Consider the following 20,781-nt stretch of genomic DNA (forward strand, 5'->3'; position numbering starts at 1 on the left):
CATCTTGTGTCCGCCATCTTGTCCGCCATCTTGTGTCCGCCATCTTGTCCGCCATCTTGTCCGCCATCTTGTGTCCGCGCTCCTGTCCGCCATCTTGTCCGCCATCTTGTGTCCGCCATCTTGTGTCCGCCATATTGTCCGCCATCTTGTCCGCCATCTTGGCCGCCATCTTGGCCGCCATCTTGTCCGCCATCTTGTCCGCCATCTTGTCCGCCATCTTGTCCTCCATCTTGTCCGCCATCTTGTGTCCGCGCTCCTGTCCGCCATCTTGTCCGCCATCTTGGCCGCCATCTTGTGTCCGCCATATTGTCCGCCATCTTGTCCGCCATCTTGGCCGCCATCTTGGCCGCCATCTTGTCCACCATCTTGTCCGCCATCTTGTCCTCCATCTTGTCCGCCATCTTGTCCGCCATCTTGGTCGCCAGCTTGTGTCCGCCATCTTGGCCGCCATCTTGTCCGCCATCTTTTCTACCATCTTGACCGCCATCTTGTCCGCCATCTTGTCCGCCATCTTGTCCGCCATCTTGTCCGCCATCTTGTATCCGCCATCTTGTCCGCCATCTTGGCCGCCATCTTGTCCGCAATCTTGTCCACCATCTTGTCCGCCATCTTGTCCGCCATCTTGTGTCCGCCATCTTGGCCGCCATCTTGGCCGCCATCTTGTCCGCCATCTTGTCTGCCATCTTGTCCACCATCTTGTCCGCCATCTTGTCCGCCATCTTGGCCGCCATCTTGTCCACCATTTTGTGTCCGCCATTTTGGCCGCCATCTTGTCCGCCATCTTGTCCGCCATCTTGTCCGCCATCTTGTGTCCGCCATCTTGGCCGCCATCTTGGCCGCCATCTTGGCCGCCATCTTGTGTCCGCCATCTTGTCCGCCATATTGTCCGCCATCTTGTCCACCATCTTGTGTCCGCCATCTTGCCCGCCATCTTGTCCGCCATCTCTTCCTCCATCTTGTCCGCCATCTTGTCCGCCATCTTGTGTCCGCCATCTTGTCCGCCATCTTGTCCACCATCTTGTCCGCCATCTTGTCCGCCATCTTGTCCGCCATCTTGTCCGCCAGCTTGGCCGCCATCTTGTCCACCAGCTTGGCCGCCATCTTGTTAGCCATCTTGTCCGCCATCTTGGCCGCCATATTGTCCGCCATCTTGGCCGCCATATTGTCCGCCATCTTGGCCGCCATCTTGTGTCCGCCATCTTGTCCGCCATCTTGTCCGCCATCTTGTCCGCCATCTTGTGTCCGCCATCTTGTCCGCCATCTTGTCCGCCAGCTTGGCCGCCATCTTGTCCACCAGCTTGGCCGCCATCTTGTCCGCCATCTTGTCTGCCATCTTGTCCGCCATCTTGTCCGCCATCTTGGCCGCCATCTTGTCCGCCATCTTGGCCGCCATCTTGTCCACCATTTTGTGTCCGCCATTTTGGCCGCCATCTTGTCCGCCATCTTGTCCGCCATCTTGTCCGCCATCTTGTGTCCGCCATCTTGGCCGCCATCTTGTCCGCCATCTTGTCCGCCATCTTGTCCGCCATCTTGTCCGCCAGCTTGGCCGCCATCTTGTCCACCAGCTTGGCCGCCATCTTGTCCGCCATCTTGTCTGCCATCTTGTCCGCCATCTTGTCCGCCATTTTGTCCGCCATCTTGGCCGCCATCTTGTCCACCATTTTGTGTCCGCCATTTTGGCCGCCATCTTGTCCGCCATCTTGTCCGCCATCTTGTGTCCGCCATCTTGTCCGCCATCTTGTCCGCCATCTTGTCCGCCAGCTTGGCCGCCATCTTGTCCACCAGCTTGGCCGCCATCTTGTTAGCCATCTTGTCCGCCATCTTGGCCGCCATATTGTCCGCCATCTTGGCCGCCATATTGTCCGCCATCTTGGCCGCCATCTTGTGTCCGCCATCTTGTCCGCCATCTTGTCCGCCATCTTGTCCGCCATCTTGTGTCCGCCATCTTGTCCGCCATCTTGTCCGCCATCTTGTCCGCCATCTTGTCCGCCATCTTGTCCGCCAGCTTGGCCGCCATCTTGTCCACCAGCTTGGCCGCCATCTTGTTAGCCATCTTGTCCGCCATCTTGGCCGCCATATTGTCCGCCATCTTGGCCGCCATATTGTCCGCCATCTTGGCCGCCATCTTGTGTCCGCCATCTTGTCCGCCATCTTGGCCGCCATCTTGTGTCCGCCATCTTGTCCGCCATCTTGGCCGCCATCTTGTCCGCCATCTTGACCGCCATATTGTCCGCCATCTTGTGTCCGCCATCTTGGTCGCCATCTTGTTCGCCATCTTGTGTCCGCCATCTTGGCCGCCATTTTGTGTCCGCCATCTTGGCCGCCATCTTGGCCGCCATCTTGTCCGCCATCTTGTCTGCCATCTTGTCCGCCATCTTGTCCGCCATCTTGTCCGCCATCTTGGCCGCCATCTTGTCCGCCATCTTGTCCACCAGCTTGGCCGCCATCTTGCCCGCCATCTCTTCCTCCATCTTGTCCGCCATCTTGTCCGCCATCTTGTGTCCGCCATCTTGTCCGCCATCTTGTCCGCCATCTTGTCCGCCATCTTGTCCGCCATCTTGTCCGCCATCTTGTCCGCCAGCTTGGCCGCCATCTTGTCCACCATCTTGGCCGCCATCTTGTCCGCCATCTTGTCTGCCATCTTGTCCGCCATCTTGTCCGCCATCTTGTCCGCCATCTTGGCCGCCATCTTGTACGCCATCTTGTCCGCCATTTTGGCCGCCATCTTGTCCGCCATCTTGTCCGCCATCTTGTGTCCGCCATCTTGTCCGCCATCTTGTCCGCCATCTTGTCCGCCATCTTGTCCGCCATCTTGTCCGCCATCTTGGTCGCCAGCTTGTGTCCGCCATCTTGGCCGCCATCTTGTCCGCCATCTTTTCTACCATCTTGACCGCCATCTTGTCCGCCATCTTGTCCGCCATCTTGTATCCGCCATCTTGTCCGCCATCTTGGCCGCCATCTTGTCCGCAATCTTGTCCACCATCTTGTCCGCCATCTTGTCCGCCATCTTGTGTCCGCCATCTTGGCCGCCATCTTGGCCGCCATCTTGTCCGCCATCTTGTCTGCCATCTTGTCCACCATCTTGTCCGCCATCTTGTCCGCCATCTTGGCCGCCATCTTGTCCACCATTTTGTGTCCGCCATTTTGGCCGCCATCTTGTCCGCCATCTTGTCCGCCATCTTGTCCGCCATCTTGTGTCCGCCATCTTGACCGCCATCTTGTCCGCCATCTTGGCCGCCATCTTGTGTCCGCCATCTTGTCCGCCATATTGTCCGCCATCTTGTCCACCATCTTGTGTCCGCCATCTTGCCCGCCATCTTGTCCGCCATCTCTTCCTCCATCTTGTCCGCCATCTTGTACGCCATCTTGTGTCCGCCATCTTGTCCGCCATCTTGTCCGCCATCTTGTCCGCCATCTTGTCCGCCATCTTGTCCGCCAGCTTGGCCGCCATCTTGTCCACCAGCTTGGCCGCCATCTTGTTAGCCATCTTGTCCGCCATCTTGGCCGCCATATTGTCCACCATCTTGGCCGCCATATTGTCCGCCATCTTGGCCGCCATCTTGTGTCCGCCATCTTGTCCGCCATCTTGTCCGCCATCTTGTCCGCCATCTTGTGTCCGCCATCTTGTCCGCCATCTTGTCCGCCAGCTTGGCCGCCATCTTGTCCACCAGCTTGGCCGCCATCTTGTCCGCCATCTTGTCTGCCATCTTGTCCGCCATCTTGTCCGCCATCTTGTCCGCCATCTTGGCCGCCATCTTGTCCGCCATCTTGGCCGCCATCTTGTCCACCATTTTGTGTCCGCCATTTTGGCCGCCATCTTGTCCGCCATCTTGTCCGCCATCTTGTCCGCCATCTTGTGTCCGCCATCTTGTCCGCCATCTTGTCCGCCATCTTGTCCGCCATCTTGTCCGCCATCTTGTCCGCCATCTTGTCCGCCAGCTTGGCCGCCATCTTGTCCACCAGCTTGGCCGCCATCTTGTCCGCCATCTTGTCTGCCATCTTGGCCGCCATATTGTCCGCCATCTTGGCCGCCATATTGTCCGCCATCTTGGCCGCCATCTTGTGTCCGCCATCTTGTCCGCCATCTTGGCCGCCATCTTGTGTCCGCCATCTTGGCCGCCATCTTGTCCGCCATCTTGACCGCCATATTGTCCGCCGTCTTGTGTCCGCCATCTTGGTCGCCATCTTGTTCGCCATCTTGTGTCCGCCATCTTGGCCGCCATCTTGTGTCCGCCATCTTGGCCGCCATCTTGGCCGCCATCTTGTCCGCCATCTTGTCTGCCATCTTGTCCGCCATCTTGTCCGCCATCTTGTCCGCCATCTTGGCCGCCATCTTGTCCGCCATCTTGTCCACCAGCTTGGCCGCCATCTTGCCCGCCATCTTGTCCGCCATCTCTTCCTCCATCTTGTCCGCCATCTTGTCCGCCATCTTGTGTCCGCCATCTTGTCCGCCATCTTGTCCGCCATCTTGTCCGCCATCTTGTCCGCCATCTTGTCCGCCATCTTGTCCGCCAGCTTGGCCGCCATCTTGTCCACCATCTTGGCCGCCATCTTGTCCGCCATCTTGTCTGCCATCTTGTCCGCCATCTTGTCCGCCATCTTGTCCGCCATCTTGGCCGCCATCTTGTCCACCATTTTGTGTCCGCCATTTTGGCCGCCATCTTGTCCGCCATCTTGTCCGCCATCTTGTGACCGCCATCTTGTCCGCCATCTTGTCCGCCATCTTGTCCGCCATCTTGTCCGCCATCTTGGTCGCCAGCTTGTGTCCGCCATCTTGGCCGCCATCTTGTCCGCCATCTTTTCTACCATCTTGACCGCCATCTTGTCCGCCATCTTGGCCGCCATCTTGTATCCGCCATCTTGTCCGCCATCTTGGCCGCCATCTTGTCCGCAATCTTGTCCACCATCTTGTCCGCCATCTTGTCCGCCATCTTGTGTCCGCCATCTTGGCCGCCATCTTGGCCGCCATCTTGTCCGCCATCTTGTCTGCCATCTTGTCCACCATCTTGTCCGCCATCTTGTCCGCCATCTTGGCCGCCATCTTGTCCACCATTTTGTGTCCGCCATTTTGGCCGCCATCTTGTCCGCCATCTTGTCCGCCATCTTGTCCGCCATCTTGTGTCCGCCATCTTGACCGCCATCTTGTCCGCCATCTTGGCCGCCATCTTGTGTCCGCCATCTTGTGTCCGCCATATTGTCCGCCATCTTGTCCACCATCTTGTGTCCGCCATCTTGCCCGCCATCTTGTCCGCCATCTCTTCCTCCATCTTGTCCGCCATCTTGTACGCCATCTTGTGTCCGCCATCTTGTCCGCCATCTTGTCCGCCATCTTGTCCGCCATCTTGTCCGCCATCTTGTCCGCCAGCTTGGCCGCCATCTTGTCCACCAGCTTGGCCGCCATCTTGTTAGCCATCTTGTCCGCCATCTTGGCCGCCATATTGTCCGCCATCTTGGCCGCCATATTGTCCGCCATCTTGGCCGCCATCTTGTGTCCGCCATCTTGTCCGCCATCTTGTCCGCCATCTTGTGTCCGCCATCTTGTCCGCCATCTTGTCCGCCAGCTTGGCCGCCATCTTGTCCACCAGCTTGGCCGCCATATTGTCCGCCATCTTGTCTGCCATCTTGTCCGCCATCTTGTCCGCCATCTTGTCCGCCATCTTGGCCGCCATCTTGTCCGCCATCTTGGCCGCCATCTTGTCCACCATTTTGTGTCCGCCATTTTGGCCGCCATCTTGTCCGCCATCTTGTCCGCCATCTTGTCCGCCATCTTGTGTCCGCCATCTTGTCCGCCATCTTGTCCGCCATCTTGTCCGCCATCTTGTCCGCCATCTTGTCCGCCATCTTGTCCGCCAGCTTGGCCGCCATCTTGTCCACCAGCTTGGCCGCCATCTTGTCCGCCATCTTGTCCGCCATCTTGTCCGCCATTTTGTCCGCCATCTTGGCCGCCATCTTGTCCACCATTTTGTGTCCGCCATTTTGGCCGCCATCTTGTCCGCCATCTTGTCCGCCATCTTGTGTCCGCCATCTTGTCCGCCATCTTGTCCGCCATCTTGTCCGCCATCTTGTCCGCCATCTTGTCCGCCATCTTGTCCGCCAGCTTGGCCGCCATCTTGTCCACCAGCTTGGCCGCCATCTTGTTAGCCATCTTGTCCGCCATCTTGGCCGCCATATTGTCCGCCATCTTGGCCGCCATATTGTCCGCCATCTTGGCCGCCATCTTGTGTCCGCCATCTTGTCCGCCATCTTGGCCGCCATCTTGTGTCCGCCATCTTGTCCGCCATCTTGGCCGCCATCTTGTCCGCCATCTTGACCGCCATATTGTCCGCCATCTTGTGTCCGCCATCTTGGTCGCCATCTTGTTCGCCATCTTGTGTCCGCCATCTTGGCCGCCATCTTGTGTCCGCCATCTTGGCCGCCATCTTGGCCGCCATCTTGTCCGCCATCTTGTCTGCCATCTTGTCCGCCATCTTGTCCGCCATCTTGTCCGCCATCTTGGCCGCCATCTTGTCCGCCATCTTGTCCACCAGCTTGGCCGCCATCTTGCCCGCCATCTTGTCCGCCATCTCTTCCTCCATCTTGTCCGCCATCTTGTCCGCCATCTTGTCCGCCATCTTGTCCGCCATCTTGTCCGCCATCTTGTCCGCCATCTTGTCCGCCATCTTGTCCGCCATCTTGTCCGCCAGCTTGGCCGCCATCTTGTCCACCATCTTGGCCGCCATCTTGTCCGCCATCTTGTCTGCCATCTTGTCCGCCATCTTGTCCGCCATCTTGTCCGCCATCTTGGCCGCCATCTTGTCCACCATTTTGTGTCCGCCATTTTGGCCGCCATCTTGTCCGCCATCTTGTCCGCCATCTTGTGTCCGCCATCTTGTCCGCCATCTTGTCCGCCATCTTGTCCGCCATCTTGTCCGCCATCTTGTCCGCCAGCTTGGCCGCCATCTTGTCCACCAGCTTGGCCGCCATCTTGTTAGCCATCTTGTCCGCCATCTTGGCCGCCATCTTGTCCGCCATCTTGGCCGCCATATTGTCCGCCATCTTGGCCGCCATCTTGTGTCCGCCATCTTGTCCGCCATCTTGGCCGCCATCTTGTGTCCGCCATCTTGTCCGCCATCTTGGCCGCCATCTTGTCCGCCATCTTGACCGCCATATTGTCCGCCATCTTGTGTCCGCCATCTTGGTCGCCATCTTGGCCGCCATCTTGTCCGCCATCTTGTCCGCCATCTTGGCCGCCATCTTGTTCGCCATCTTGTGTCCGCCATCTTGGCCGCCATCTTGTGTCCGCCATCTTGGCCGCCATCTTGGCCGCCATCTTGTTCGCCATCTTGTGTCCGCCATCTTGGCCGCCATCTTGTGTCCGCCATATTGTCCGCCATCTTGGCCGCCATCTTGGCCACCATCTTGGCCGCCATCTTGGCCGCCATCTTGGCCGCCATCTTGTGTCCGCCATCTCTTCCACCATTCTGTGTCCACCATCTTGGCCGCCATCTTGTCCGCCATCTTGTCCACCATCTTGTGTCCGCCATCTTGCCCGCCATCTTGTCCGCCATCTCTTCCTCCATCTTGTCCGCCATCTTGTCCGCCATCTTGTGTCCGCCATCTTGTCCGCCATCTTGTCCGCTATCTTGTCCGCCATCTTGTCCGCCATCTTGTCCGCCAGCTTGGCCGCCATCTTGTCCACCAGCTTGGCCGCCATCTTGTCCGCCATCTTGTCCGCCATCTTGTCCGCCATCTTGTCCGCCATTTTGTCCGCCATCTTGGCCGCCATCTTGTCCACCATTTTGTGTCCGCCATTTTGGCCGCCATCTTGTCCGCCATCTTGTCCGCCATCTTGTGTCCGCCATCTTGTCCGCCATCTTGTCCGCCAGCTTGGCCGCCATCTTGTCCACCAGCTTGGCCGCCATCTTGTCCGCCATCTTGTCTGCCATCTTGTCCGCCATCTTGTCCGCCATCTTGTCCGCCATCTTGGCCGCCATCTTGTCCGCCATCTTGGCCGCCATCTTGTCCACCATTTTGTGTCCGCCATTTTGGCCGCCATCTTGTCCGCCATCTTGTCCGCCATCTTGTCCGCCATCTTGTGTCCGCCATCTTGTCCGCCATCTTGTCCGCCATCTTGTCCGCCATCTTGGCCGCCATCTTGGCCGCCATCTTGTGTCCGCCATATTGTCCGCCATTTTGTGTCCGCCATGTTGTCTGCCATCTTGGCCGCCATCTTGTGTCCGCCATCTTGGCCGCCATCTTGGCCGCCATCTTGTCCGCCATCTTGTCCGCCATCTTGTGTCCGCCATATTGTCCGCCATTTTGGCCGCCATCTTGGCCGCCATATTGTCCGCCATCTTGGTCGCCATATTGTCCGCCATCTTGGCCGCCATCTTGTCCGCCATCTTGTCCGCCATCTTGTGTCCGCCATATTGTCCGCCATCTTGTCCGCCATCTTGTCCGCCATCTTGGCCGCCATCTTGTGTCCGCCATATTGTCCGCCATCTTGGCCGCCATCTTGTCCGCCATCTTGGCCACCATCTTGTGTCCGCCATCTTGTCCGCCATCTTGTCCGCCAGCTTGGCCGCCATCTTGTCCGCCAGCTTGGCCGCCATCTTGTTAGCCATCTTGGCCGCCATCTTGGCCGCCATATTGTCCGCCATCTTGGCCGCCATATTGTCCGCCATCTTGGCCGCCATATTGTCCGCCATCTTGTGTCCGCCATCTTGTCCGCCATATTGTCCGCCATCTTGGCCGCCATCTTGTGTCCGCCATATTGTCCGCCATCTTGGCCGCCATCTTGTGTCCGCCATCTTGTCCGGCATCTTGTCCGCCATCTTGGCCGCCATGTTGGCCGCCATCTTGGCCGCCATCTTGGCCGCCATCTTGGTCGCCATCTTGTGTCCGCCATCTTGGCCGCCATCTTGTCCGCCATCTTGTCCGCCATCTTGTATCCGCCATATTGTCCGCCATCTTGGCCGCCATCTTGTCCGCCATCTTGGCCGCCATATTGTCCGCCATCTTGGCCGCCATATTGTCCGCCATCTTGGCCGCCATCTTGTCCGCCATCTTGTCCGCCATCTTGTGTACGCCATCTTGACCGCCATCTTGTCCGCCATCTTGTCCGCCATCTTGGCCGCCATCTTGTGTCCGCCATCTTGTCCGCCATATTGTCCGCCATCTTGTCCACCATCTTGTGTCCGCCATCTTGCCCGCCATCTTGTCCGCCATCTCTTCCTCCATCTTGTCCGCCATCTTGTCCGCCATCTTGTGTCCGCCATCTTGTCCGCCATCTTGTCCGCCATCTTGTCCGCCATCTTGTCCGCCATCTTGTCCGCCATCTTGTCCGCCATCTTGTCCGCCATCTTGTGTCCGCCATCTTGTCCGCCATCTTGTCCGCCATCTTGTCCGCCAGCTTGGCCGCCATCTTGTCCGCCAGCTTGGCCGCCATCTTGTTAGCCATCTTGTCCGCCATCTTGGCCGCCATATTGTCCGCCATATTGTCCGCCATCTTGGCTGCCATCTTGTGTCCGCCATCTTGTCCGCCATATTGTCCGCCATCTTGTTCGCCATCTTGTTCGCCATCTTGTGTCCACCATCTTGGCCGCCATCTTGCCCGCCATCTTGGCCGCCATCTTGGCCGCCATCTTGGCCGCCATTTTGATCACCATCTTGTTGGTGGAAGGGGGGGAGGGGGATGGAAGATGTTACCTCTTGAACAACATGCTCTCCTGGTATCGGAAATCTGAAAACAGCTGGTTTGTATGAAAATTTGTGTATAAACATTGCATACCTTACGGCGGAAAGTTGGTTGCAAAGTTAGTGTATAAACATTGCATACCTTACGGCGCAGTACCAGGAGCTACCTCTTCCGTGGATGCTCTCCTGGTATTATACATTCAAAAACTGGTAGTTTTCGAAGAAATTTTTCACGACCAACGGGAAAGTTTGTGTTTAAACATTGCATAACTTTCGGCGGTTTTAGAGTAAAATTGCTGCAAAATTTTACTCTACCCACGGGAAAGTTAGTGGTTAAATATTGCATACCTTTCGGCGGTTTTCGACCAAAATTGCTGTACAAGGTGCTACCTCTTCCGTGGATGCTTTCCTGGTATCGGAAATCGGAAAAACAGCTGGTTTTGTATGGAATTTCGTACCAGCCGACGGAAAGTTTGAGCGAGATGAAGGATGCTTTCCGTTTCATGCTATCAATGCTAGCTATTTCGAAGTACACTGACAGATTGTGTCGGTTGTGACAATCGAAATACTAAACACAATACTCCACCACAATACTGTTTCGAAACACGTAGGCTGGACATTTTCACCGTTCAATCGGGGAGAGAAAACAATACCACACCACGAGTATCGCAATGGCAATAGCTTGCGAATATTGCGGAAGTGAAAATAAGCATGGTTTCTATTCTAGCATCTAACGGTAGGATCATTTACGAACAGATGTAAAAATCCCGTTCATGAAATAGAATACATGAATAGGTTGAAGTAAAAGGGCATATAGGGGTTCACGGGGCGGCCAGATGGTGTATTGGTAGCGCAGTCGGTCTGTACAAGATAGGACCACGGAAAAATTTCATTTGGACCACCAAACCTCCGTACCCAGCACTGACTATCCTACGGGTAAATAAAGTAAAAATAAAAATAGAAATGGTAGGCTTAAACATCCTAAAGATGTCGTGCCGATAAAGAAGAAGGAGTTTGAATACACTGCATACATAAAATAAAAAAAAATTATCTAATCAAGGATAACCAATTTCCTACATTTTTAATTAGATTTTATGCTATAAATTAACTCTGCTGCTAAATTTCCAAAAATCGCACAATCGGCACAAGTTGTTTGGGGCCCCCAACACGGCGAGGCCCTAGGCGACCACCTACTCCGCCTACCGTTTGATCCGCCGCTGCAAGACTCGGATTACAAGTCACGGTGATGAACAGATCTGGTGTGCCCAAAATCACAAACAATGATCATTGAATTTTGATACTGTGCCCTCATGTATCCGCTGCAACTGAGTGTTGCATGGCGAATATCACGGAAGCACTGCGAGCGAACCAATTCGATGGCAAAGTGCTCCTTGGATGCTGTAATTGTAAATTCCACCACGTGCTGCTTCTCGAAATTGGCGCATGTATGATTGTAGCTCCATTTAGAAGAGTACAGATACAGTGGTAACTGGTGTTGGTGGTGATATAGCCGGTTCCGTTATTGTATTCGAAGATGGTGATGGCCCTGGCGGACCATTTGAAGAAGATGATTAGAGGTGGCCCAGGGGCGGATCAAACGGTAGGCGGAGTAGGCCCTTTCTTACTGCGCTTTTCGTCTTGTCTCATTCCAAGTCTCCTCAATGTTCCCCTTCCCTCCTGCATCGTTTTTAAAATTAGAGGCCCCAACTATAATTCCGCCCTGGGCCTCCAAGGGGATTGATCCTCCACTGTATCAGGAGCTTGAAAAACTGGTCATTTTTGGTGCGTTTTCTGCCTCGAAAAACACGGAAAAAGCATCCTCCAGCGTTGGATGCTCTCCTGGTATCAGGAGCTTGAAATACTGGTCATTTTGACGCGTTTTCTGCCTCGAAAAACACGGAAAAAGCATCCTCCTGCGTTGGATGCTCTCCTGGTATCAGGAGCTTGAAAACCTGGTCATTTTTGACGCGTTTTCTGCCTCGATTGACACGGAAAATGCATCCTCCTGCGCAGTGGAGGATCAATCCCCTTGGAGGCCCAGGGCGGAATTTTTCAAGGGGGGCCCATAATTTTGCTACGGCATTATCGGTGTTAGGGAGATGTACTTCAAACATGATGTAACAACACCAGCAAAGTCTCGGAAAGAAAGCTCCCTTGCGTACATCTCAGAGTTCTGTTGCGTAGCCCTGTAAACGGGCCTAGTAAGCTAGTCTCTATATATAAACGTTTGTATGCGCTAAGGAGAACGATAACGCCACTACTTGGATCGCCATTAGCTGGTACGAAATTCCATACAAAACCAGCTGTTTTCAGATTGCCGATGCCAGGAGAGCATCCACGGAAGAGGTAGCACCTAGTGCAGCAATTTTGCTCGAAAACCGCCGAAAGTTATGCAATGTTTAAACATCAACTTTCCCGTTGGTCGTGAAAAATTTCTTCGAAAACTACCAGTTTCCGAATTTAAAGTACCAGGAGAGCATGCACGGAAGAGGTAGCTCCTGGTACTGCGCCGTAAGGTATGCAATGTTTATACACTAACTTTGCAACCAACTTGCAATGCAATGCGCCGTAAGGTATGCAATGTTTATACACTAACCTTGCAACAAACTTGCAATGCAAGTTTGGTGCAAGCACGAAACTTGCAGCAAGATGGCGCCCAACTTCGTACTTGCATGCAACAAACTTGCATGCAAACTTGCATGCAAACTTGCATGCAAGTTCTTGCAAGCAAATTCTTGCATGCAAACTTGCATGCAAGTTTGCATGCAAGTTTGTATGCAAGTTTGCATGCAAGTTCTTGTATGCAAGTTTGCATGCAAGAACTTGCATGCAAGAACTTGCATACAAGAACTTGCATGCAAACTTGCAAGCAAACTTGCATACAAACTTGCATGCAAACTTGCATGCAAGTTTGCATGCAAGAATTTGCTTGCAAGAACTTGCATGCAAGTTTGCATGCAAGTTTGTTGCATGCAAGTACGAAGTTGGGCGCCATCTTGCGCGCCATCTTGCTGCAAGTTTCTTGCTTGCACCAAACTTGCATTGCAAGTTGGTTGCAAGGTTAGTGTATAAACATTGCATACCTTACGGCGCATTGCGTTGCAAGTTGGTTGCAAAGTTAGTGTATAAACATTGCATACCTTACGGCGCAGTACCAGGAGCTACCTCTTCCGTGGATGCTCTCCTGGTACAATACATTCGAAAACTGGTAGTTTTCGAAGAAATTTTTCACGACCAACGGGAAAGTTAGTGTTTAAACATTGCATACCTTTCGGCGGTTTTCGACGAAAATTGCTGTACTAGGTGCTACCTCTTCCGTGGATGCTCTCCTGGTATTATACATTCGGAAACAGGTAGTTTTAGAAGAAATTTTTCACGATCAACGGGAAAATTAGTGTCCTGGTCCTGGTGCAATTTCGTTTATACTTTAAAGTCACAAAGTCGATATTCTTCTCTGCATTTAATTTATCACATAGAAAAAAATGTTTTATATAACCAAGGAAGATATTTTTGATCAATTTTCTACCTTGTAAATTAATTTTTTTTTGCTATAATTTAACTTTGTTGGAAAATTTTCAAAAATCGCACAATAGGCACAAATTTATTGGGGCCCCCAACCCGGCGAGGCCCTAGGCGACCGCCTACTCCGCCTACCGTTTGATCCGCGCTGCTCCTGCGTTGGATGCTTTTCTGGTATCAGGAACTTGAAAAACTGGTCATTTTTGGCGCGTTTTCTGCCTCGAAAAACACGGAAAAAGCATCCTCCTGCGTTGGATCCTCTCCTGGTATCAGAGCTTGACAAACTGCTCATTTTTTTCGAGTTTGCTGGCTTAAAATTTTAAGTAATAAAGCTTTTAAATAATAAAACAGGTAATTTATTAAAGTTAATTTTATTTTCAAAAGTAACAGGAGCGAAGAACACGCCTGGAGGTGAACTTTCCTTAAATCGTCGTTTTGCAATGGGAACAAAAATTTGAATAAACTTTTATGTTTATTTTGTCCTAGCCATAATTGCGCTCGGCCCGTAGTGTCATATCACAATTTTGTTAAAGGGTTGCTTCGAACCCTATGGGGGGGACTACAAAAATCTTTTATCCTACAGCCCAACTGCGAGCTACAACTGTCTGTCGTGCACAGCTGTCCCAGCGTTGCGCTACTGTCATTCGTACAGCTGTGTATTGTTTACATCATAATTGTGCCGCTGGCTCGTCCGAGCCACTTACAATCTTCTGGGTAAGCTTTTAAGACACTGTCTCGAAGATCAAGTGTGTGTACGATATTTAGGTGCACACTGAAACATTCTTTCGTCAGGAATCCAACAAACAAAATGCTGCTCACACGGTGTACTACAGCCCAGCAACGATGGCCTGCAATAGTCGGACAAAGTCTGAACCGTACATTCAACAGCACACGAACGCTGCATCAATCCGTTTCGGCCCAAGCCCCATTCAAAGTGGTACCTTTAAGAGCACGAAAGTTTGTCCGTGTGCAAGGGTCCGATTCGGTCAGCTTTTTACAAGGCCTGATGACTAACGATATGCGACACTTTGAACACACCGGTGTGATGTACACGATGTTTCTTAAAGCTAATGGACGTGTTTTCTGTGATACGCTCATGTACAAACGACCAGCATTGGATACGGAACCACACGATTATCTGCTGGAATGTGACGCATCCGTGGCTCCGAGGTTGGAGAAACATTTGAAGCTTTACCGGTTGCGCAAGAAGGTACAGGTGGGAATGGATGAAACGTATTGCGTTTGGGCCGCATTCAAGGATGAAATTGCCACCGGTGACGCAGAAGGCCTGATTAAAAACAGTCGCCTGCACGTACTCAAAGATCCTCGACTACCAAGGCTTGGTTACCGGGTGCTTAGCCATGAAGAACAATCCACCATCAGAGAACTACTGAAGTCTGCCTTCCCCGATGCAGTGATGTCCGCAGATAGGGCTGATCCATACACAGAATTCCGCTATTCGCTCGGTATTGGAGAGGGTGAAGAAAATCTACCCGATGGAAAATGTTTCCCACTTGAAAGTAACTGCGATCTGCTACACGGTGTTAGCTTCCACAAGGGTTGCTACATCGGTCAGGAGCTTACCGCCAGAACGTATCACACGGGTGTGATACGCAAACGACTGATGCCGCTTGTGTTTGAAAGTGCGCCCAAGGTATCCGTCGATCCGGATGCGTTGCGTGATGCTGAAATTAAAAATGTTGAAGGAACCGCTGTTGGAAAGCTTCGAGGGTTCATTGGTAACCATGGTATTGGATTGCTGCGTATCGAGAAGATTCTGTCCGGAGGAGAACTAACACTGAATATACCGGGCGAAACGAGTGCCATTCCGTGTCGCACTAGCAAACCTTCCTGGTGGCCCAAAGAACTTAACACTCGAGCATAATGTGTTCCATTTAAGAAGAGCAACAAAGCGATTTTGGAAAGCGTTATGAGATTTTTTTATCTTTCTCTCTCTCCCTCTGCGTTTATAAAATCCTCCACCTACATGTATGACAACGGCGCAACCTTCTGCGACACAGCATGGAAACAGCAGAAAAATCCGCCACAACATCTGATACAACACAACACACGCCGATCGCCTTTCGATGTGAACTTTGTGGTTTGAATGAAAGCTGCGATTATCGGGGCCGTCGACCACCATTTGCCAGCAAAATTGAACTACTCGAAGAGTGTTATGTAATGCGCGATCCGTTCGCACCACCACCACAAGCCGTACCCGATAAACCGGCGTGCGAACACTATCTAGTGCTGGGTGCGGATTGTAATCTCTGCCGGAGGACGGTCTGTAAAGCGAGTGAGTGCAGTTTTTTCTACGGTGCTACCTTTTGCCGGTGTTGCTGTATGCAACGGGTGCAGGAATTTCCGCTCGAAGTGCGAAGCAAAATAAAGAAACAGTTCGCATAGCTACCTTAGCAGGGATTAAACTGTCGCTTCGCTTATGTTATTATTATGTTTTTATTACATTACTACTCTCTCAAGCGAAACAACATTTACTGCATTTGCTGAATGTCCAACAAACGGTTCACCTATTTCCCAATCAGTTCGCGGGACGTCCGTTCGTCGTGCTCTTTCCTGTATACACAAAACACACCATAACTGAACAACGCTAACTAAATCGCTAAAAAACGGGAATTACTGCTACAGACATTCCTCGATCCCAAGTATGAGTACACAGCGGAACATTACCAACAAAATGTAACATTACCGATATTTGACCTTCATTTTTGCATCCGTCCACAATCAGAGTTGCATCGTGGGCTTTACGCCGAATGACTTCCAACTGTCCCATTTCTGGCAGTGTGCGCACATTGAACTTATCTACGTCGGATTCAAACCTTGCTGGAATGTGAGCTGCTGCTGCTTCTTCACCTCGTCCTGCATCTCGAGGGCGAGCTTTTTGTACTTTTCTGCATTCTTTTCATCCCGCGGCGTACCATCGCCCTTCGCGTACATCTGACTCAAATTGGCACAGGCGTACATGTTGCGCAGCTCGCACGCCTTGTACGCGAACTCGAACGCCTTCTCCATGTTGCGTTCGACGACGTACGCGCCGAGCGGTCGCTGCTGTTCCACCGGCTTCGGTTCACTTGCCGCTACGTCAGCCTTTTTCGCCGCCTGCTGATATTCCTCTTTCAGCACGCCGGAGATGTACATCCCGGACAAATAAAAACATGCACCGGCATTATTCATCTCGCAGCTTTTCTTCAACAGCTCGAACCCTTTCGGCACATCGCGGGTAATTTCTTTGGGCATTAGCTTCGACACCAGCAACAGTCCACTGTGCAGACACGCATCGGGATCGTTCAGCGTGCAACCCTTTTCGTAGTAGCTGAAGGCTTTCGCCGGATCTCCCTTCTCCGACGCACGGCCCTTGCCGAGAAACGTGTAGTTACCGTACTTTAGGCAGCTTTTACCGTAGTTGTAATCATCACAGTTCGACCGGTACACTTTGGCGGCCTTCTCAAAGTCTTTGCGGATGCCCTCTAGATAATCGCCAAGCAGATGACACACTGAAAGTATTCGATTAGGCGCGCGTTTAGTTTGAATGCAGCAGACGAGTAATATAACAATGTGTGATACCTTCCGGTTTTTTCTCCGAGTAACAACCGAACCGGTACTCCACACCCAACTTTTCGATGTACTCCTTCACTTCGGTCTCGTTTTTCAGATCAAACGAGGACATTTTGTAAGTGTGCGTGGTGTGGTGCACGTTCCCGTGGACTAATTAAACGGTAGAAACACTTTAGCGACGGCGGCGAACTAAGTTTCTCCCCGGGGTCGAAATGAATGGAAAAATATGTACACTTCGCAACCTCACGTAACTTCTGACAGATGCAAAATATTTTGCTTTTTTTGCATGTTGTTCTTTTCTGCTACAGTTGTCAAACTCGTGTTGTGAGTGCGAAGTCAACTGCGGCAGCTACAACTTTTGGTGCGGTGTAATTTTGACCAAGATGAATTCAATTTTAATTGAAATTTAATATTGTTATAACATATTTCCTGAATCTATCACAATTTTTATTAACAGCGTTGTTTTTTACAATTAAAACAACGGAAACAAACATTTGAACATACCCCTTAAGTTTTTTTTCTATTTCATGACCAATTTGAGCCCACAGTGCAACAAATATGTGTTCTTCGCTCCTGTTTCTTTTTAGATTTTCGATAAAATGTTACCTCCACGCGTGTTCTTCGCTCCTGTTACTTTTTCGATTTTCGAGATAAAATTTCCGTCCGATCGAAGTGTTTGATCACGAGTGATAAACATGCTGAAGCATGCATCAAACTTGTACAAATTTGTTGGATGCAGCGTGCTGCGTTGTACAAGTTTGTATGGAAAGTTAGTGTTTAAACATTGCATACCTTTCGGCGGTTTACGAGCGAAATTACCAGGTGCTACCTCTTCCGTGGATGCTCCACTGGTACTATAAATTCGGAAACTGGTAGTTTTCGAAGAAATTTTTCTCGACCAACGGGAAAGTTAGTGTTTAAACATTGCATACCTTTCGGCGGTTTACGAGCGAAATTACCAGGTGCTACCTCTTCCGTGGATGCTCCACTGGTACTATAAATTCGGATACTGATAGTTTTCGAAGAAATTTTTCTCGACCAACGGGAAAGTTAGTGTTTAAACATTGCATACCTTTCGGCGGTTTTCGAGCAAAATTGCTGTACAAGGTGCTGCCTCTTCCGTGGATGCTCTCCTGGTACTATACATTCGGAAAACCTGGTGCAATTTCGTTTATACTAATGCGATCAAATTTATTTCCATTTTCACGAAATCTCTCCGATACGAAATTAATGCAGCTTGGCTCGGGGCTCTTTTTTCCGCCTAGCCGTTGCTTGAGCTGTCAAGTTTGATTTTACGCAGTCTAGTTAAATGTCAAGGCGTCAGCAAACAAGCGCTTGTCAGCAAACAACAAATCGGGTCCCCAAAGTCGTGAAAACAATACTCCTGCAGTGCAAAGTGATACATAGAAATGCTTCATTTCGGTCGAAAATATCACGTATAACCCTTCTATTGTAGATACTCGTGTACATACAGCCATTGTCAAGTCATTATATATCTGCGGGGACGTTGTGATAGCGTCATTTGATATGGAGGACTTGATATTCGGTGAAATCTGTCGGTGCTGTATGGCAACCAAGCCCCGCATGAAACCGCTGTTCGACACGAACCTGTTCGCTATGCTAAACGCCATAACCGGCCTAAATGTGCAGGAAAACGATGGGCTTCCTTCGCAGCTCTGCGTGCCGTGTGTGTTACAGATACGCCGTTCGCACTTTTTCAAGCTGCAATGCGAGAGCACCGAAATAGCTTTGCGGAGCTATGTGGTGGATACGAAACATGTCGAAGCAGGCGATAGCAGTACACCCACCGTAGATGGAAAACAGATGAGAGCAGAGCTCATCTCCTCATCGACGGGCGGACCAAATACTAACGGAAACGAAGTGGAATCCTCTGTAACCGACAATGCAATGCTGCAAAAGTTTTATTGCCAACAGTGCGCTAAAGAGTTTGAAACGGAGAAAAAGTTACGTCGCCACATGCGAAGACACTTTACTGATAAACCACACGCGTGCAACGAGTGCGGTGTAACGTTTCTGGAAAAGTGTAATTTAAACAGGCACATGCTTAAGCACACTGGCGAACTGCGAGACAGCAACGCAAAGCCGCACCTGTGCAGCGAATGTGGCAAATCGTTCAAATACGGTACGTCGCTATCGCGGCACAAAAGATTCCATGCCCAGCGCAACCTCTTCGATTGTCCGATGTGTTCGAAATCGTACGTCGAGCAAAGCTCACTGGATGTGCACATTCGAACGCACACGAACGAACGTCCATTTTTGTGTTCCGTCTGTAACAAGGGTTTCTCCCAAAAGGTCAACCTCGAGCGGCACGAGCGGACCCACACCGGTAACGTACTTCGTTTGCTGGTTTGTACATGTTTGGGATTTATGTGTTCCTCTTACCTTGCTTCTTACAGGTGAAAAACCATACAGCTGCGATCTGTGCGGTAAATGTTTTACGCAGAAAAGCTACCTGTGCGTACACAAGCGAATACATCTGGAAGAAAAACCATTCGGCTGTCCGGACTGTGCCATGTGCTTCGTTTCGCGCAACGCGCTACTAAAACACCAGCAGAAACCGTGCTCGATCAATCCACACCAGTGTAACATATGCAAGAAATCGTTCCGATACAAAAGTAAACTTCGTTTGCATAAGCGTACCGAGCATATGAAAAACAGAACACTTCAGTGTCCGGTTTGTGAGATTGAGTTCACCCAAGCGACACAGCTGACTGTACACATAAAGATGAACCATGAAGGTGTGCCCATAAAGGGTGAGCTAGGTACGCATTCGGATCGATATAGATATTGATCAGTTTCTCTAACTTCATCCGCCACTAGTTTGTATGACATCAGTTGTTCTTTTTAACCACCAAGTATGTTTGTTTTTATCAATACAGAAACCAACACTGCGAAGGACAGTTCCGTCAAACAATCATCCTGGGGTCGGCAAAGGACTAATCAAACGGTTGAAAGCATCGATTTTGACGAGACATACCTGGACGAGGAAGAAGGAGAAGAGGAAGAAGAAATGGAGCTGGAAGAAGAGGACGATGAAATCGAGGACAATGTTAGCATTCTCGACGATTACGACGATGGGGAAGAGGACACGCATCCTAACGAGGAATACCTGGTCGATGCCTTGTCCAATGTTGGTAGTATAGTCGAGCAGGAAAACTACGAAGACTTTGTTACAGAGTTTGCTATCAAGGAAGAACCCTTGCTGGAAATTAGTATCATGAATCCCAATGAGGTGAGTTCAGATATTGAACAGTGAGTGGAGGAAGGACGCAAAGAATTGTACAATTGCTTGCACCCTTGTTTAGGGTATAGCGCCTAGGTTTAGGTTTTTTTTTGTGAATTTGTCTTCTTTCTCATTGCTATTGTTATGCAAAAAAAAAGTACAGTCGATACCCGAACTACGCGGATAATGCGAGCCAGAGAAATCCGCGTGTCTCGAGTTTCCACTAAAATTTCACACAACACATTCAAAATTAATGTTTATATTGTTTTTTTCAAGAATTACAATAAAATGTTATGAAATTAATTTTTGTAATGAAATGTAACGTATTTTTGAAATTTACAATTTGAAAATTTAATTCTGCATACAAAATTCCGTTAAATGTCAAATTTGTAAAGTCCGTGTATCTCCGAATCCGCGTAACTCGGGAATTGACTGTGTATCATAAAACAACAATAAACTTCAGACTCAAGTTATCAATCCTTATCTGTTTTGTCTATAATCAACGTTATGTAAATAGAGTAGAAAAACGGAAAGCGCTATTGCTATCACACTAGAAAACAGTTATAGCATCTACTTCTTGGAGTACCTACTAAGGTCATGTCTGCCATATCTGGCTTACTAGACTTATTTTACTTCGAGGGAACGGATCTGGATGGATTTTTTCTAGGTCCAGTCGTGTGAAACCAGCACCGCCACCGGGCCGCCCCTCCAGGGTTTTCGACTGAACTACATTAATTCTTTAATATCGAATAAAACGCCGATTATCGATT

General features: G+C 50.9%; 4 protein-coding genes across 4 annotated transcripts; 3 read left to right on the forward strand and 1 right to left on the reverse strand.

The window, feature by feature from the left end:
- Positions 1–13,899: 13,899 nt before the first annotated feature.
- Positions 13,900–15,079, forward strand: LOC128309388 (putative transferase CAF17 homolog, mitochondrial). Its single transcript, XM_053045762.1, has 2 exons — positions 13,900–13,908; positions 13,987–15,079. Exon 2 carries the CDS (start codon positions 14,003–14,005, stop codon positions 15,077–15,079), a length of 1,077 nt encoding a protein of 358 aa, XP_052901722.1. The 5' UTR covers positions 13,900–13,908; positions 13,987–14,002.
- LOC128309390 (cysteine-rich DPF motif domain-containing protein 1) lies at positions 15,074–15,726 on the forward strand. Its single transcript, XM_053045764.1, has one exon. The coding sequence runs from the start codon at positions 15,217–15,219 to the stop codon at positions 15,598–15,600; it is 384 nt and encodes a 127-aa protein (XP_052901724.1). The 5' UTR covers positions 15,074–15,216; the 3' UTR covers positions 15,601–15,726.
- Positions 15,614–17,029, reverse strand: LOC128309389 (cytochrome c oxidase assembly factor 7 homolog). The gene is made up of 2 exons (XM_053045763.1): positions 16,777–17,029; positions 15,614–16,706 (listed from the first exon to the last, which is right to left on the reverse strand). Exons 1-2 carry the CDS (start codon positions 16,877–16,879, stop codon positions 16,015–16,017), a joined length of 795 nt encoding a protein of 264 aa, XP_052901723.1. The 5' UTR covers positions 16,880–17,029; the 3' UTR covers positions 15,614–16,014.
- A 1,107-nt stretch (positions 17,030–18,136) lies between these two features.
- Positions 18,137–20,489, forward strand: LOC128309827 (zinc finger protein 391-like). The gene is made up of 3 exons (XM_053046305.1): positions 18,137–19,114; positions 19,185–19,550; positions 19,668–20,489. Exons 1-3 carry the CDS (start codon positions 18,295–18,297, stop codon positions 20,042–20,044), a joined length of 1,563 nt encoding a protein of 520 aa, XP_052902265.1. The 5' UTR covers positions 18,137–18,294; the 3' UTR covers positions 20,045–20,489.
- Positions 20,490–20,781: the final 292 nt, after the last annotated feature.

Source organism: Anopheles moucheti, chromosome 2 (genome assembly GCF_943734755.1).
Source record: "Anopheles moucheti chromosome 2, idAnoMoucSN_F20_07, whole genome shotgun sequence".
Lineage (NCBI taxonomy): Eukaryota > Metazoa > Arthropoda > Insecta > Diptera > Culicidae > Anopheles > Anopheles moucheti.

Coding starts and splice junctions, on each gene's coding strand:
- LOC128309388 (XM_053045762.1), top strand. CDS start 14,003: ATGCTGCTCACACGGTGTACTACAGCCCAGCAACGATGGCCTGCAATA.
- LOC128309390 (XM_053045764.1), top strand. CDS start 15,217: ATGGAAACAGCAGAAAAATCCGCCACAACATCTGATACAACACAACAC.
- LOC128309389 (XM_053045763.1), bottom strand. CDS start 16,879: ATGTCCTCGTTTGATCTGAAAAACGAGACCGAAGTGAAGGAGTACATC. Junction 16,707..16,776: donor CTCGGAGAAAAAACCGGAAG/GTATCACACATT, acceptor GAATACTTTCAG/TGTGTCATCTGCTTGGCGAT.
- LOC128309827 (XM_053046305.1), top strand. CDS start 18,295: ATGGAGGACTTGATATTCGGTGAAATCTGTCGGTGCTGTATGGCAACC. Junction 19,115..19,184: donor GCACGAGCGGACCCACACCG/GTAACGTACTTC, acceptor TGCTTCTTACAG/GTGAAAAACCATACAGCTGC. Junction 19,551..19,667: donor GCCCATAAAGGGTGAGCTAG/GTACGCATTCGG, acceptor TTATCAATACAG/AAACCAACACTGCGAAGGAC.